The 12129-nt window shown below is 41.2% G+C and overlaps 1 protein-coding gene across 4 annotated transcripts in view; it reads left to right on the top strand.

Annotated features, from left to right (window-relative positions):
- ACYP2 (acylphosphatase 2) overlaps nucleotides 1-7546 on the top strand; it is a 38227-nt gene extending 30681 nt beyond the window's left edge. For 3 of the 4 annotated variants that reach the window (XM_048078956.2, XM_013191045.3, XM_013191047.3), the window contains one exon: nucleotides 6627-7546. In XM_048078956.2, the coding sequence (XP_047934913.1) occupies nucleotides 6627-6741 (115 nt within the window). In that variant the 3' untranslated portion in view covers nucleotides 6742-7546. Of the gene's footprint in view, nucleotides 1-564; nucleotides 3645-6626 lie in introns of all 4 variants that reach the window. The other variant, XR_007169005.2, reaches the window with a different exon arrangement.
- The last annotated feature ends 4583 nt before the right edge of the window (nucleotides 7547-12129 follow it).

The following is a 12129-nucleotide window of genomic DNA, read 5'->3' as shown; positions in this document are numbered from 1 at the left end:
TATTTGGGGGATCATTCTGCCTCTTTAAGATGTAGACATTTAATGTAGATCAGATATGAATAACAAAGTAAATTTCAGACTCATTTAGAGTGGAAAAGATGTTCAAGATCTTCAAATCTCAAATTTGAAATACAAAGGGTTGAATTCTGTGCTAGTGCAAGCTAGTAGTGATCATTTACATAAAAAGAAAATCTTCCCTGATAACACATACAGTATGCAACTAACATCAACATTCAAACCACTTTTCTCAGGTTAATGAATAGAAATGAGACACCAAAATATATGTATTTGAAACTTACTCAACATTGTCACACTTAATTCATATGTTTGATCTATCAGTTTCTGCTAATTTGTCCTTGCTGGTCATATTATTTTGAAGTAGTACCCTGAAGAAACTTGTACAATGTACTCTCTAGAGAAATGCTAGCCTTGAGTACAGCAGGGTTTGTCAGAAAAGGAAGAAATATAAACAAATTAATAACATTCATTTGTCAGCTGTGCTTATAAATACAAGTTCTAACACTAGTTTTGATTAAATATCTTTTTCTCCGCTTTCTAAAACAGCTGTGGACTTGACCCACTGGATATTTTAAGAACTGGCTGTTGTGATTCATGGAGCAGCTAGCAAGCAGGCAGAAGCAGCACAGTCTTCCCCACGCCTACAGGCTCAGTTCTGTTCTGGGGCACCACACCTACGCCTGAGCAGGTTGCTTGATTTCTGGCCCATGCATTGTTGGCCTTAGACTGCTGGTGTTTTTCCTTGCTTCCTTTAACGCTCTGAAGTAACCTGCCTCTTGGCTTTGTTTTGTTGGTGGACTGTGGTGGGGTCGTCCTAATACAGGTGTTAAAATTTCTCTCCCTTTCGCTCTGCCTGGTTCTGCCTTTGCTAATTCCCCCTTCTTGCAGGTATGTATATGCAAAAGGTGTGGATGTACAACTAAGTGCACACCTTTGATCCTGACCTAGTGTGTGGACTGCTGCCCGCAGTATTTCTGGTGATTTATCAAGCTGTAAGCAAAAGAGTTTAAAAATCTCTTGCTGCCATTTCCCTGAGGGGAGTGCAGCAGTTTCCATGGCAGCAGAGGCCCCCTTTAGTACAGCTCCACAAGCAGCCGCATTTCAGGTCAGGCAGCTTCAGGTTTTACTCCAAGCTACAGCCTACATTCAAGAGTTATGAAAAAATAAAATAAATACAAGGAGCAGAGGAGGAAGGTTGGTAGGAGAAATTTGACTAAGTTTTGATTGAATCCTCTTGACTTTATCCTGCACGAAAATGTTTGCAAGTCTTCCCTGGATTCTCTTGGGGACCCTTTGCACATTCTCTGGCTTCAGAATGTTTTCTCTATTTTGTCTACCTTGACTGCTTTTGCTAAACTTAATGCTAAATGTGGTGTTTTTTTCTTAGGCCATACAATTCAAATAAAGTCAGACAGCAATGTTTTCAAACACTTGTTAAGGTTTTTGTTACTTTCCTGTTACTTTCTTTCACATGAACACTTAACTCTATAAATTGTTTCCACATTTCTCTTTTACTGTTAGGGCCCTGCAACAGGAACAGAGGTGGACTGGTAGTGGAATGTCTCTGCAGTAACCTATGAGCTGTAACATGCCGCTACTATACAGGCTACAAGAAGCTTTAGCTTTATGTGCATTTCAGGTGTATAAAACAAAAAGGCTTTAAGTAAAACCTTCCTAGTCCTTAAGATTGCAGAGAAAGCCATGGTTTCCAAGCCTAAAGTTCTTTGTAGATGGTGAAAAGCCAGACAGCAATGAAAAAATTGCATATTTCTGTTCTGCAGACACTTAAATATCAGGATTTAGGAAACCGTGACAGTACTGTTTCAGAATACAACAACATTTTGGAGGTATTTCATAAATATTTGTAATCCTAGTCTATACACTGTCTCAGATGTAAATACAGTCTTCAAAAAGCCACATTCTCTCAAATATTTTATCCCAAACAAAGGGAAATAAATTGTAAACACGTCAGTGCCTTTATTCTCTCCCCCTCTAAATACAGAACACGTTTCGCTTGTTCTACTGTGAGTAACGCTGGGTTTAAGACAAAGAGAAACAAATATATTCCTAAGCTGTGCCTGGCTCACCAATGTTGATGCCGTAGATCACTTTTCAGATCTGTTTTTAGCATTGTAGGCTGTAAAATGCTGTGGTCTCAGTTATATGTAAAAAGCTCAACTAGTTTATTCTAAATAAGTCCCCATAGAAGCATCCTATGTGTATTGATGATTTGATACAGCGTCTAGCAAAGGAAAAATGTCTTGTTTATTTACGTGCTTGTTTGGTACGCCCACACCTTCTCCAACACTTGATAGATTCTTTCCATGTAAATGAAACGGTACTTATGAAAGATGCTGTAATATTAGTTCTGGAGAAGTCATGGTTCTTTGAAGCAAATCAAAACCATGCTGTTGAAACAAATCATCCCCAAAATGTGTTTTGGCAAAAGTTTCTCACCTTATATGTGCCTTAGCCTCAGAGCTGGCCCACAGGAGTATCATTAGTACAAAGTGTGGTGGTCTTTTCAGGTGTGGAGACTAGGAATTTATATAATGCTGTCATACTTCTGTGAGTGGTGAGCAGCTGTTATTCCCTAAATGATCAGACATGGACCTGAACCAGAAGCCAGGTGGTAAAAAAACACATATCCTTAAAAAGCGGCATAGCCAAACCCTTAAACCATTTCCTCTTGGGTCAGAACTCAAGTGTAAGGGTTCATAAGACACTGCTGATAATTCATCGCTTTCATTACTGCAAATTTTCTGTTTTACTTCCCCGTTGTACACGAGCAAAGGATGGCAAGGCTTCTTTCTTGTGCTGCATCCCGTCTCGTAGGGAGTGATGAGCTGTGTGCTCTGCCACTTCCCACACCTGCACCTACTGCATGACTTCATTTTTCTGTACCAAAGCAGGAAAGATTTTGTTTAGAGCATAGTGCAAACAAAACTATTTCAGAAAATGTTTGGTTTTATAGTCTAGATTCTGTTCTTTTAAGAAGTCTTTGGGAAATGCAAGTCAGTCTGCTGGCTGCAGTATTCAAAGTGTGGTGTTTTTTATGTCTGTGCTACTATGATCTTGTATGATGTAGGCAAAGCTCCTTAAATAATATTTCCAGAGAAATACCCGTGGGATCAGTGCCCTGGGCGAGGGGGCGCCTGATGGATGGAGCGTGTCTGAGCAGGCAGCGCCCCGCTGCCCAGCCACTGGCCTCACACTGTGCCCAGGGCTGGGTGAAAGGTGTGTGTGTGCTTTCACAAGCGTGTATGGCCGGGCACCCTGCAGAAACGGCCCTTCGGATGCTCTTTTCCAGCCATGCGTTGAAGGAACACGCCTGGTTGCCTCGGTAACAAGCCCGAGTCCCGCGGCAGGGCCCGCTTGAGTAGATAACGTCACGGTGCGCGGGGACCGGCGGGCCGGGCCGTGAGGCGAGGCGCGGGGCCGTGAGGCGGGGCGGGGCTGCCCGCGCAGCCCTTAGCCCGCCGCGGGAGGGGGGAAAGCGGGGCGCAGAACCTTCCAGAAGGCCCTGAGCGGGCCCCGGCGGCGGCACGCGTCTGAGTGAGCCAATCAGCGCTGGGCGCTCTCGAGTCGCCGTGAGGAGAAGGCCCGGCAGGGCAGGCTGTCTGGAGGTAGGTTCCTCGTCCGGCATCAGGCGGCTGCAGCAGAAATGTTCCCTTTAAAATAGCTATCGAAGGGTGAGCTGCGGGCTCGGCTCCTGCCAAACGGTTGAAAGGGGTGTCCCCGTCTGAGTTGGCCCGCCCCAGCTGGGGGAGGTGAGTTGTCCTACCTGCTCCCGAGGAGCATCGTGCAGCCACCATCAGGTAGGTGGCTGCTGTACGTGGTGAGGTACAGCTCCGAATGCCGCAAGCTAGTTAATGTTCGGTAGGTGCTGGGTGGTCTGAAATTCATGGCGTGTGCGAGAGAACTAAGGCTGAGTGAAGTAGTAGGGGGCACAGAACGTTCTGTTTATTCGGGCCTACGGATACCAATGAAATTTAAAACAATTCCAAAGATATTTATCAGAGTTGCTGGAGATAATATTTTCTCATTTGTAGATAAATGAGAAATTAACTACAGTAACTGTGTACTAATTGTAGCAGATACAGGTTTCTTGCTTTGTCAGCTGGTACAAAAAAGTGCTTTATAGTGTTAAGTGTATGGTCTGTCTTGTGCAAATATGAGGAAAGATGAAGAACTGAGCCCCTACAGCCATGTAAATCTGAGGTAGGGAGCAGCTCTGTGGCTTTCTTCGCTACTTCCCGCATGAACTAAAGTTACATAAATATGTCCTAAAAAGTTTTAGTGGAGATGAATTGTTTTATCTGGACTCTTACTGTTCTCACTTTAGTCTTCTCCATGTGAGACTGTGGAGCTGACAATAGAGCTTGCTCTGCATGGAGTTTGTGGTGTTACTTTCTACATGCAGTGGAACTTGAGAATTGGGAGCAGCCAGGCACTCAGTTGACCTTAAGTACAGTTGTGAACACTGGGCAAGGAAGATATTTCTAATTTTTGTCCAGGACAAGCTCACCTTAAAATGAGAAGGGGCGTGGCCATGGGGTTTATGTTTTCCTGTGGGTGTTTCACTAGCCTTCTAAAAATGGTGTATGCAGATTTTTGCTTCAAGTAATTTAGCATTTGAGATGTTTTTCTTTCTGATTTTAGGCCATCCAGCGACATTAGATTCTTATGCTGAATAGGGCCCCTTTCCAATTTCTCATGAGGGAATTTTGGGTCAGTTACTAGGCTTGTTTCCTTCTGTTGAGATACCTCTGGTCACCTTAGGACTCAAGCACCAAGTGCTATTCTCCTGGTTCACTCATGTATGTCTGTTCCCATGTTACACTCCTTACTGCAAAATTTCGTCTCAAATACACAAGAGGGAGTATTCACAACATGAAGCAAAGAATGCAAGGTGTGTAGATGCATAAACATCTGACAGATGTTTCTTAATTTGAATTACTGGCATCATTTATAGACTAAATTAAAGGTTGTCACAGGAAATTCATTTTGAATGTGAGAAGTCAGTTTGTGGCTTGTGTCTTCCAGGGAGTCTTTACATATAGAGCCTCCTTTTTAGTGGTCAAATGGGAAGTGGGTTTAAAAGAGTGTTTTGTCTCTGCCAGGCTGTAATCCTTCGTGCTTACTGCTAGGGTTGTGTTTCAAGGTACGTGAATGCTAAGAAATACCTGCATTATGTATTAAGAGTGTGTATTTCTTCATAATCAAGAACCTGTGCACAGAGTTTAAAGAATGAGATTAGTTGTGTAGGTGTTCAGTATAGGCTTGGTGCCATCCCTGCTAGTTCTAAGAATAATAAACCACTTGTTTCTTGTAGTCAGCTAAGGTATCTCAGGTCTTTTATACAATTTCTGACAATGCAACAAAAAAACATTCTTGTCAAATGCAGGGTCTTGAACAAGATACATTTTGATCTCTGTATTTTTATTTATTGGCTTAAGACAAGCAGCTTGAGTGCACAGTTCTAATAAAGATGCCTAAGTGCAAGAAGACTGCATTTTATAATCTTCTGTGCAATTTTGCAAGGGATGAATTAACTTTAAAACAACTTCAATGCTCTTCAAATGAGAATTTAAATGAATAATAGTAATATTTTAATTGCAGTTACATGCCTACAACAATTTATGTATCACTGAAGTTATAAAAAGTATTGTGTGGAAATACACTTAAGTGTTATACGCTAGAGTACTCTTTCTTCTCAGTTTTCAATACGACAGAAAATCCTCAAAGTGCGTTTTCATAAAGAAGCCTGTAAAGAAGCAGATGTCTGCAAATCAGTTGTTAGTGCACCTCCTGTTATCACCAGTGGCTTATTACTAATGTACAGAAGTTCAAATTGCTGCAGGATAGGAAGATGGCTAGTATTTAGTTAGGAGCAGCCATCATACTGTCAGCTCCTGGACTATTACCTCCTTGGAATTTGTGTTCAATACAGATTTTTTAGTGTGCTGTGGAAGAAAAAAGCAAGTGCCAAATTAATTTGATTGGATCATAATGCAAATGCATACAAAACTCACTGATTTTTTACAGGTGTTCTTTGTTTCCCCCCACGTTTCTTAATTGTTTGGTATCTTTCATAATTTAATACTGCTTTTTGTAGTGTAATTTTGGTTTGCTTGCTTTATTCTTTTGCTGGGCTTGAAAGCGTCATTTTTATTTCAATTTGTTTCTTGTTTTTGTCAGAACAGGATAAACTGGCTGCTTGAGTTTTTTCTTGGTACTTTTTAAATTGTGGACGGCTTTTAGGTCCTTGCTACAAGTGTAATACTCAATTTGCAAAGCTGATACGCCTATTTTAAAGCTATTAATATGTGCTTAAAAGGGGACGTTACATAAAAGTTTACCAGACAGAAAAAGGCTACAACAGACTTATTTAATATTCTATAATATGTTTCGAAATGTTGACACTTAAATGCAAAATGAACTTAAATTAAAGGAGACTGGGAGGGGAAACAAGGTAACTAAACATTTGGCATAGTTTTCTTGTTAAAAGACTGTACTTACAGCTCTTAAAAGGGGAAGCATGATAGGAGAATAAACACCACATGTACAGTTGATTGCATGCTAACCGTCTCTTATTTTTCTTGCAGGAAATCCTGGCTGGCTAAAGTTGGAAGCCCAAGTTCTCGTATAGACAGGACAAATTTTTCTAACGAAAAGGAGATTTCCAAGCTTGACTTCTCAGGATTTAGCACTAGATACTAATAGAAGAAAACATCACTAAGCACAAAACTGATGTTTCTGCTGCATGATATTTTCTGTGCATCCATAAAATGTCACGAGCACTTGGATGCTTTCTGTACTTGAAATAGATGACTGCTGTTCACATGAAGTAAGAATTCTTAGTTGCTCTATTAGGTGTTTCACAACATGATTGTCAATGCTTAATATCTAAAGTGTCAATATCTAATTTATTGCATCTTGAAATCTATAAAAGTCGCTAAAAGTATCATTGATTATTTCTGTACAGAGATACTTGTTATTCCAACCATAAGAAACCTAATCTTTACACTGTAAAGGATAAATAAATAATCACTATATTCTACAGTTCATAACCTCTCCAGAAATGCATAGCTTACAGAACTGGAACTCTTAGAGAGGTATTCTAACATCTCTGTATTATAGATCCATATTACTTGTGATAATTTAAAATAAATGTGCATTGCTTCAAACAAAAATTGTTAACTGCCTGTGGTTTAAAATACTCTAAGGTGATGCAGGTACTTTTTGGAAGAAGATGATGAAGCGCATTGCCTCTCAGCCGCTTCCTTGTCTGGCTAAAGCCTAAATCTCTACTGATGAAAAAGGATATTCCATTCTTTTTGCTGTATGATTTTATCGAAATTAACTGAAGATTTCAGTTATTGTCCTTACTGGATGAGTATTTGCTCATCCAGTGAGTTGAACTGGGTACAGTAGTGTGCACCCCCAGAAATCATACCAAGTACACAAATGGTCTTGAGCAAATTGAACCATGTGCTTGCAATAAATACTGGATAAGTCTCTGCAATATTGAGGTCTAACTCATGTAGTATTTTTTTCACAGGTATCAAGGAGTCTGTTAGGGTTGGAACTGACTTACACCTTCAATTCTAAAGTACTTCTGTGTCAGGATTAGTCAATGTAGGAGGACTTCTATAAAATCTCCAGTATACCCAAGCAGGCTCCTGTGTGATCTGGCAGTACTGTTCACCAGGTGGTGCAAACATGCGGGCGATGGCGGCTCAAGCTGTAAGTCCCTGTGAGAAGTATATGGGACCCGAAGCTCAGTCACTGCTTACCTGGCCTTGGGTGGGCGCTGAGCAGGGGCCCAGCCCCCTGCTCTTCTCTGTGGCTCTGTCCTCAAAAGTACCCTTGCAAAGGGCACCTAAAACTAGATTTCTGCTGGCTGTTCTGCACCTCTTCAAAGGGTGGATAGTGTCAGTTTAGACAACATCCTCAAACGTGCAATTTTTATTTTTTAATTCAGAAAAGGACATTTTGTAACATAAGCATTGTACCCTTGCATATGTGCAGAGCAAAATGTGCATTAGAAAGTTGTTGTGGTTTAACCCGGCTGGCAGCTAAATACCACACAGCCGTTCGCTCACCCTCCCCCCTCCCTCTCTGGGATGGGGGAGAGAAACGGGAAAGTGAAGCCGGTGAGTTGAGATAAAGACAGTTTATTAAGACAGGAATATAATAATATAAGGAATATAAGGAATATAATAATAACAATAATAATAATAATAGTGATAATGATAATAGTATTAACAATAATAATGTGTAAGAAAACAAGTGATGCACAATGCAATTGCTCACCACCCGCTGACCGATGCCCAGCCTATCCCCGAGCAGCCGGCCCCCCCCACCCCGGCCAGCCACCCCTATATATTGTTTAGCATGACGTCAGATGGTATGGAATACCCCTTTGGCCAGTTTGGGTCAGCTGTCCTGGGTCTGTCCCCTCCCAGCTCCTGCTGCACCCCCAGCCTGCTCACTGGCAGGACAGAGCGAGAAGCCGAAAAGTCCTTGGCCTGGTGTAAACACTGCTCTGCAACAATTAAAACATCAGCATGTTATCAGCGCTCTTCTCATCCTAATCCAAAACATAGCACCCTACCAGCTACTATGAGGGAAAATTAACTCTGTCCTAACTGGAACCAGGACAAAAGTATATTTGTGATGACTACTAGATTTATTTTCACTGGTCCTTTGTGTATAAGACTTCTTTCTAGAATTTGCAGAAGTTACTTGTAAATTGTTATAGTTCAAACTGCATTTGACTTCTGTAATTATACAGAAGCATCCTTTGTTAAATTCATTGTGAATAACCCTTGTTCCACTCAAATGGTAAATGGCAAAGTTCAAGTGTAGTAGTAGTAGTAGCTCAATAGAGGTTGCATCCTCTCTGAGAACTGTATCCTGTCAAACACAGTTCACATTTTCCTTGAAGCTACCTGGCATAAAACACACCCTCAAAGGCTTTTCCAGCCGAGTTGTTTTGCTCATGTTGTGAGAAACAATGACAGAGGAAGGCGGAAAATAAATGGGATGCTAGATAGACAGGAAGAAGAGACAAAGATGGAATTGTTCTGATACGTTTGCATGGGTAGAGCTGAGTGATAACAAGGGCTCAGTAACTGCACCCTTACTCCACTAGAAACGTGAGGCTTGGGAATAGGTATCCAGCCATTTTAAAAAAAAAGGCCAACTTTCTGGGGAATACGATCTGCTGGTTATAAACCTTCAGAAAGTTAAAAGATGAAAAATCTATGTAAATGTTTCACATGGAAAACCAAAACCAATATTTAAAGTGATAACAAGCACTGTACTGAAGCTTTTGAGTGCCTTTTTCAACCAAAGGAAGTCAGAAGTTACTACTAATAATATGGTATTTAAGTAAATACAATTCCTGTGATCTGCAGTTCTGGGCACCACAATACAAAAAGGATGTAAAACTGTTGGAGAGTGCCCAGAGGAGGGCTGCGAAGATGGTGAAGGGACTAAAAGGGAAGACGTATGAGGAGCGGCCGAGGTCACTTAGCCTGTTCAGCCTGGAAAAGAGGAGGCTGAGGGGAGACCTCATCGTCTTCTACAGCTTCCTCCTGAGGGGGAGCGGAGGGGCAGGTGCCGGTCTATTCTCCTTAGTCACCGGTGATAGGACCTGTGGGAATAGTGTCAAGCTGAGGCAGGGGAGGTTTAGGCTACACATCAGGAAGAGGTTCTTCACCGAGAGGGTGGACGCACACTCGAACAGGCTCCCCAGGGTAGTAGTCACTGCACCAAGCCTGTTGGAGTTTAAGAAGTGTTTGGACTGTGCACTTAGTCACATGGTCTAAAATTTTGGGTAGACCTGTGTGGTGCCAGGAGTTGGACTCGATGATCCTTATGGGTCCCTTCCAACTCGGGATATTCTATGATACTATGATTTCTATGATCTGTGGCCTGTATGCTGGAGGCTAGATCTTCTGTTGAGTCTTAGTGGCACAACAGGTTTTGTGTGTGGTAACACTCAGCCTCTGCTTACATGCTGGATTTGAGTCTATCAGGTGAAAAGAAGGTTGATTCTGGAATACATCTGTAACCTTCCTCTGAGTTGGCAATACTGCTGTTTTCAACATCCGTTTTTCTCTTGTTTAGTGATATGACAACAGGCAAAAAATACATGCCAATGTCTTAGTGAGTTTAGCTTTGAGCATTTTTGCCATTATTTAAAACTAAAATGCATGCACCCATGCACTTCCTCCTTCTAGCTGAAGGCAAAGGACCAAAATGGTGATGAGTAGCAACATATAACATGGGGCTTGAGCATGTCCATGTGAACTTGGGGCTTAGCCTGTTACCAAGGTGGGGTCTAATACTTGAATTGGAATGCCACTGGCATCCTGATGCATGGCTTCAAAGAAATGCCATTACCTAAGATTTTAGTTGTTTGTTGTTTTTTTTTAAGTTGCATTGAAATCAAGCTTGAAGGCATCATCTCTGTTCCTAACTGATGTCACATAGCTATGTTTTATTCATTCAAACCCCTGCAGTACAGTTAGGATCCTGCATTTGTCTAGGTGTGTAGTCAGCTTGAACTAACTTGTTTAACTCCCAGGGAAATGTTCCATTTGCACAAAGTGGCACCTGCCTTACTTGTGGGTAAATACAACCATGTAGGACGTCTGTCCAGGTGGTCATTGGCAACGAGCAAATCCTGTACTTCTGTGGAAATACGTTGCACACAAAATGGAGGCTTGTGCTGACTGCAAGAAAGAATAGATTGAAGCTTCTAAGTAGTTCACATAAGATGGTGTTGTCAAACACGTTGAAAAGAAGTAGTGTACAGGACTGAGTGTGTCATTCTTGATACCCTGAAAAGGCTATTATAAAAGAACAGACACCAGTCTGTTTTTTATATCTTGGATGAATTTTTCCAAGATAGATATGTGAAGACTGTTCAAAGTAACTTCTGTTCTCTGTCTGAAAAGTCTTTCAGATTGAGGCAGGATGCAGTCCTGCAGTGTGAGCAGGTCAGGAAGGCTTGACAGTGAACCTGTGGCACAGCAGCACTTAGCGGTAACTTAGGTCTCTTGGCTTACTGGGGAGGATAGCAAGGCTGGCATATGTCCTAGTGAATTTAGAGGTTCTGAAGTTGGAAAAGCAGCTTGCCTGAGGAATTACAAGAGTCTGGGCACCTTCATGTTTAGGTAGTGTTGGGCCATTTGTAGGATTTGGTTGCTAGGAAGCATTTTTCCATGCTGTAAGTCACGTGTTGCTGTGTTACTGCACCTAATGAAATGTCACGTATTGCATGTATAGCTGCATGCATTAATCTTATTTATTTAATCCTCAGATTCTGTTAAAGTATTGTGAGTCCAAAATATCCAGCTTGTGGAAACAAAACATATGCAGAACGTCAGAGCAGTATATCTAAATTTGATGAAAACATCAGTGATTTTGAGGAGCCAATGAATTCCAACGGTAAGATGGAAAAGGAAGAACAGTTAACTAACTAGACACGAAAACTAAGTTGACACCTTTTTCCTTTTCTACTGCATACTAATATCAGTCAGGTATAACTGTAGATATCCTTTATTTTTTATTTAGAATTATTTACTATAATGCAATGCAGAAAGAACAAGCGATATATAGTCCAGGTCCATTCTTGCTGTACATGGAAATAGTTTTCCTAAAGCCTGGTTATGTCTGAAAAAGAACTGAACAAATTTCACATTAGTCTCTGAATGTAAGTTATGCATCAGTTCTTTGAATTTGCTCTTTTGTTTACATGATATGTTCCTGTGTTGTCCTAAATCTCATGGAGAGGGTATTTTAGAGTACAAACAGATTCTGGATTACAAAGACTGTAGTGGGTATATGTGCACACACATGACTTTGCAGTAATTAATACGTACTTCTAAGTATGGTTCAGAGGCAGGAGAGACGATCTTCTGTATGTAATTTAGAGAACTTATGAAGTGCTCAGATTTAATGACCCTAAGGGTTGTATAAGCAACTATAGGTCTGTTAGAGGCAGAATTCTTGAAAGTATTCTTTGAACCTCCTCCCCTATGTCTGAATAGAAGTTCATCCTTAGCAGGAGCAGAGAAGTTGGTGGTGTGTAGT

This window comes from Anser cygnoides, chromosome 3 (assembly GCF_040182565.1).
Source record: "Anser cygnoides isolate HZ-2024a breed goose chromosome 3, Taihu_goose_T2T_genome, whole genome shotgun sequence".
NCBI classification, from domain to species: Eukaryota; Metazoa; Chordata; class Aves; order Anseriformes; family Anatidae; genus Anser; species Anser cygnoides.
This window is presented reverse-complemented; position numbering and strand designations above follow the sequence as displayed.